General features: G+C 39.2%; 1 protein-coding gene across 1 annotated transcript; it reads left to right on the top strand.

Moving 5' to 3' along the window:
• LOC148999895 (subtilisin-like protease SBT3.5) lies at positions 1–4,982 on the top strand. The gene is made up of 10 exons (XM_089139907.1): positions 1–182; positions 263–354; positions 456–553; positions 638–799; positions 951–1,615; positions 1,727–1,881; positions 2,768–3,016; positions 3,677–3,791; positions 3,894–4,080; positions 4,174–4,982. The coding sequence occupies exons 1-10, from the start codon at positions 57–59 to the stop codon at positions 4,746–4,748; spliced, it is 2,424 nt and encodes an 807-aa protein (XP_088996033.1). The 5' UTR covers positions 1–56; the 3' UTR covers positions 4,749–4,982.
• The last annotated feature ends 1,040 nt before the right edge of the window (positions 4,983–6,022 follow it).

The following is a 6,022-nucleotide window of genomic DNA, read 5'->3' as shown; positions in this document are numbered from 1 at the left end:
ACCAATAGAATGGCATGAGATGAAACTGCACCCCATCATCCATTGAACAAATTCTAATGGCTGGTAGCTCTTCACAACAGATTATTGCTGTCTTATTCTTGCTCAGCAACTTCTACTGCTGCTGGAACTTTGTCACATTTGCTGCTGCTTCAGCTACTAATGATGATACTACAACCACCAGTGTATGTACTGACTTTGATGCATTATTTTTTGGAAAACAACAATGATCATCTAATGTTTGCTTATCTAATTTCAACTTCAGGTGTACATTGTGTATATGGGTGGAAAGCAGCAAGATAACCCAGCAGCCACTGTGACATCTCATCATGACATGCTAGCCACATTGCTTGGGAGGTATAAAAATGATGAAAATTATAGCTTTATCACAAACAAATGGTGAAAATTATCTCTAGCTAGCTCCTTCCTTTCTCATTCTTTCATATTACATTATATAGCAAAGAAGCTGCCAAGGATTCAATTCTCTACAGCTACAAGCATGGCTTTTCTGGGTTTGCAGCTTCTCTAACTGATTCCCAGGCAAGGGCAATTGCAGGTAACTTTCATGAACCGGAAGAAGCTAACTACTAATTATCCACCATAATCTTCTAACTGACTAATTGTCAAAAATTTATTGCAGACATGCCTGGTGTTGTCTTAGTGTTCCCTAATGGCATTCTTGAAGTCCATACTACCCGAAGCTGGGATTTTCTAGGGCTCAGTCGACCATCTCCCTCTAGAAGTAACCTCTTGTCTGAAGCTAATGAGGGTGATGGGACTATCATCGGTGTTATAGACACAGGTAACAAATCTCCCTCACTTTAATTTGGTATTGTGTGGCTGAGATTTAATGGAGATGATGTCACGTCCCCAAAGTTAGGCACCACCATGACATACGCGCTAGCCTAGCAAGAACAAGATCGCGTAGTGACAGGTTTTCTTTCACTGTGTAGGAATCTGGCCAGAGTCACAAAGCTTCCGGGACGATGGAATGGGTCCAATTCCAGGGCATTGGAAAGGGACTTGCCAAAGTGGGCAGTTGTTCAACAAATCAAACTGCAACAGGAAAATCATTGGAGCTCGTTGGTTCAGAAAAGGGTATGAAGCGATGTACGGACCCATCAACACCACTGAAGAGTACTTGTCTCCAAGGGATGGAAGTGGGCATGGCACACATTGTGCTTCCATAGCTGCAGGTCGTAGTGTATCAAATGCAAGCTACGGAGGGCTTGCTAGAGGAATAGCTAGAGGAGGTGCACCTCTTGCTCGCCTAGCAATCTATAAGGTTGCTTGGACTGATGATGGAATATCAACAGATGCAGATATGATGAAGGCTTTTGACATGGCAATACATGATGGAGTAGACATTTTATCTGTGTCTATAGGGGGAATAGGAGAACTGCCTCTAGGATCTTACTTCAAAGATGGAGTTGCAGTTGGTTCATTTCATGCAGTAACCAGAGGGATTCCTGTTGTTTCTAGTGCAGGAAACGATGGCCCTGCTTCTGATACAGTTGGGAACACAGCTCCATGGCTCATCACTGTTGCAGCTACCACTATTGACAGGGATTTCCAAACAACTATTTCACTTGGAAATAATAATCATCCGAGTTCCTTGGTATCTATTATTATAAATTAAGACTTAACAGTTCTTATGAAGTATAATCATGGTACTAAGCTTTACTTTGCTATGGTCATATTTCTAGTCATAGAATCATATATGTTGCAGGGCCATACCTTGTCTATTGAAGGACATCTAACAGGCCAGCAAGCTACAACCGGTCACGGCAAACCGAAACCGAAGCCGAAGCCTGGGAACGCCCCATCCCCAGTACATGGTGATTCTTCTGCTTTTCTGGGAGTAACAGCAGATGGTGATTCAACGTATGAAATACGTAACTCCCCTCAGTGTTGTTGATATTTATTCATCTATATAGTTAGTCATTTTCTTTATTTTTTTAAAAAAAATCTTCTCTTTTTACATGTAAATATTATTTGTTGGCCTCCTAAATATTGAAAAAAAATTTTAAACATAAAAATAATGGATATAAACATCATCCTCAATAATTATTTCATTCTTAACCCATGAAATCTGTTTTTTAAGAAGAAAAAATTAAATTCAACTAAAAATTAATTCATAATCCCTAAAATCTCTTCCTATTTATTCTGTCTTTCCATATTTATTCTTTATTTTCTATTCTTTCTTCACATGTGATTTAGAAAAAGAAAATTTGGAAAACAAATGTTGGGGTTTTTCTTTGCTTCTTCCTATCATCTTCTTATTTTTCATATTCCCTTTTAATTTGATAATTTCTCTTCCCAATTTTTGTCATTCTTTTTATTTGACTTTTATATCCTGAATTGAATATTTATAATTTGTAAAGTAACTAACTTCCATGATTTGTTTGGTTTGCATAAGGATCCTTATACTTTAATTTACCTTTTTTATCTAGTAAATAATTTACTTATATTTTTGTAAGTGTAAAAATGTCATTATTGATGATTACCTATATTTTTAATATATGTGGGCCTATGTCTAAACACAATAATATAATTCAGATATGGGACCTTTAATAGGTCCCACATGGGACCATACAATATGTATGAAAAGTATCAATGCTCCTCCGATGGGGAGGGGATCTAGACTTTGATTATCCCCTCCCAATGTTGAATCCCAGCTTCATCCCTAGACTATATATAAGTCTTCGATTTAGGCTATTAATTTTTGAAATCTTGCTTGCTTGGTCTTGGGCTGCTCATTGATTTGCAGGAGAGATGATGCTTGCACTAAAGGAACTCTTGATGCCACAGTAGTTAAAGGGAAGTATGTCCTTTGTTTTCTGCAACCATCCTCACGACGGTCTTCAATTGAAATTGCTGAAGCTGTTAGGGCAGCAGGAGGCATTGGTGTTATATATACGCGGGTTCACAATGATGCCCTCGATCCATGTGCCATTCCTTGTTTGAAAGTGGATTTTGAAACTGGGACGAACACATATTACTACATCCAAAGCACACGGTAAGTGAATACATACGTATTTTTTATTAAATTAAAAATTTAAAAAGGAATATAAAAAAAAGAAAAAGAAAAACATACTGGCACCATTCATCCCATCACCTGTAATGGGTTCGGGTTAGCTTAACCTTTACCATAACCATGCGCCCAACACTAACCACAAAATGAAAAAATCAAGCCATAGTTTCATACTTAAAAATATCCTACAGAATGGTAGGCTTGGGCAGGTCAAGTGTTCAACTTTGAACCATCTTGACTGCACAGGCCTAGAATTTTTGAACCCCAGACCTAAATTGGGTTCAGACAGATAGATCCAAGCCATTAGGGGCATAACTGGAGAATATGAATCATCTCCCCATCACGGGAGCATTCTGATGGTGTTATAATCACAAATCATGGTAGGCAGTGCTCCCTTGATGGTGTTACAACCACAAATCATGTAGGTCTTACAAGTAAAAAATAATAAAATAAAATAAATCCATCACCCAAACTCTGTAGACCCCCTATAATTTGTGGTCAATATTCAATAGCAGCAAGGGAGCACAGAGTTCTCCCTGACGGAGAGCCTGATCCGGACTTGAAACTTAACCCTACAATGACTTAGTTCATCTCCATATTCGAGCTGTTTTGACATTAAATTTACACTTTTTATTTGCTACCCAGCACACCAACTGTGAGGCACACTCCAGCATTGACTGTACTTGGGAAAAATGTAGCTCCATTTGTGGCCTCATTCTCATCTAGAGGACCAAGTACTCTCTCACCAGATGTGTTGAAGGTAATAGGATTTTTGTTTTTTTGGTTATTAATCTAATTAATGAGATTCATTAATCACCTTATGAACACTGATTATATTATTTGTGGTGGTGGATCATGGCAGCCTGATATAGCTGCACCTGGAGTGAACATCTTAGGTGCATATCCTCCGCGTGTGACAGGTTACCCTTATGCAATCCTCTATGGAACTTCAATGGCTTGCCCTCATGTGGCTGGAGTGGCTGCCCTTCTCAAAACTTTGCACAGAGATTGGTCTCCTGCAGCCATAAAATCAGCAATAACGACTACTGGTAAAATAATTGTATAGATTTCTAATCTGTTGAATTATGTATCTTAAGCAACTGGTCGATCAACCCTCCTCATGTATATATGAACACTTGCAGCTCGACACCTTGGAACAGATGCACGACCAATTTTGGCACAAGGAGGCAATATCAAGGCGGCGACACCATTCGACATGGGTGGGGGGAGTATCAATCCCACGAAAGTAGCAGATCCAGGGCTTATTTTTGACATTAGGCCCAGCAACTACATTCAGTACCTCTGCTCCCATGGCGCCACAGATAAACAGATGTTCAATTTGACTGGAAGTAATGACTCTTGTTCAAGTAGTAAAAGGAAAATTTCAAGCTTGAACCTCAATCTTCCCTCCATCTCAGTTCCTTACCTTGAAGATCCTGTCACCGTCACCAGGTTTGTGACGAACGTGGGACCTGTTAATTCAGTCTACAAAGCTATTGTGAAAGCTCCTCCTGGTATTGGAGTTAAAGTTAAACCCAGAACACTAACCTTCACGGCATCCACCAAAGTGCTTAACTTCAGAGTCACCTTTAATTCTACTCAAAAGCTACTGCTTACGGATTACTCATTTGGAAGCCTTACCTGGACTGATAAAAAGCATTTGGTCACGATTCCACTGGCAGTTCGTGTCGCACATCAATATTCAATTTCTATGTAATAATGTAGCCCAGATAGGAATTATCTTTTGCTTTTTCCTTTTGCAGTTCTCTTTTTCTTTTGCCTTTGCTTGGGTGATCGATAAAGGGTTGAAAGGGAGCAAAGACAATAAATTGGAACTCTTTGAAACTTGAAAGCTTTTTTTTTTTCGTCGGATTCCGGTTAGTGTAGGGTCTGCCTTCGTGTACTTTTCTGTTTGTGATATGATGTTCTGTGTTATATATATATAATGTCTCCTACTTCTGATAGATTTTCCCACGTTTCACTACCTCTCAACCTTAGCATGTCATATTTTTGGATTGGATTCCTACTAAGATCGGTAGGGATGAAAACAATGATATTGCAAGCCTATAATTACTGCTCTTGAAATGCAGCCAAAAAATAAAAATTAATAAAATACCCCTAGGCTAGCAAAGAGCACACTTGAATTCAATTTCATGCCCCTCTGATCCAACTCCTTGAAAATTTCTCTCAAGTCATTTGAGACTGTTGATTGAAGATCCCAACCATCTGAGGTTAACCATCTGAGACTTCTCTTCATTCGGGTGATGATAGAGATGGTTTTTCTTGTGATACTGCTGCCGTTGGGCTTCCTATTGGGCATGTTGTTGTTGATTCCACTGTTAACCAACCAAACTTGAATGCTTACCCCTCCACCACAAGATTGTTGTATTATCAATTGCAAGTGGCTTTTTTGCATCAAGTGAAAATTTTGTGGTAAAATTGAATGTCATAAGGCTCGTTTAGTAGCTAAAGGATATACCCAAGAGTATGGGTTGGACTATGATGAGACATTAGTTTGGTTGTCAAGCCCACTACTATTAGTCTCATTCTTGCCTTTTACCAGGCATTTGCTTCTCCCATCCTTCTCCCACAATTTCTCTTGGTCTAGTCCTTGGAACACTTGCATGTGAACACAATACTGCATTTTTCCATGGAAACTTGTCTAAAGATGTTTATATGCACCAACCACCCGGATACATAGACTCTCTAGGTTTTCTTCATATGTAGTTGCAAATATGCTGTTATTCACTGGTCTAACCAAGTTCCGAGTACAGGTGGTGCTCAAGCAAGCTCCAAGGGCTTGGTTTCAGACGGTTTCTGGATACTGCTGCTCTTGGGCTTCTTACTGGCATCTTGGTCGCCTTCTTTTAGCTAGTGGGTGCCAATTTTTTTTTGGTCTGTAAATAATTCTGTCGTCTGTTCCAGAGATCTTATCATCATTTACCATTGCGTTAACTCTTTCGTAATGTCCGTCTGGTTTTTTTGGCTTCA

The sequence above is a fragment of the Hakea prostrata genome, chromosome 11 (assembly GCF_041222555.1).
Source record: "Hakea prostrata isolate BN-2017 chromosome 11, UWA_Hpros_2, whole genome shotgun sequence".
NCBI classification, from domain to species: Eukaryota; Viridiplantae; Streptophyta; class Magnoliopsida; order Proteales; family Proteaceae; genus Hakea; species Hakea prostrata.
This window is presented reverse-complemented; position numbering and strand designations above follow the sequence as displayed.

Excerpts from the sequence above, each read along its gene's own strand:
- LOC148999895 (XM_089139907.1), top strand. The coding sequence starts at position 57 with ATGGCTGGTAGCTCTTCACAACAGATTATTGCTGTCTTATTCTTGCTC. Across the intron at positions 1,882-2,767 it reads ACAGCAGATGGTGATTCAAC|GAGAGATGATGCTTGCACTA; the intron begins GTATGAAATACG and ends ATTGATTTGCAG. Across the intron at positions 3,017-3,676 it reads TACTACATCCAAAGCACACG|CACACCAACTGTGAGGCACA; the intron begins GTAAGTGAATAC and ends TTTGCTACCCAG.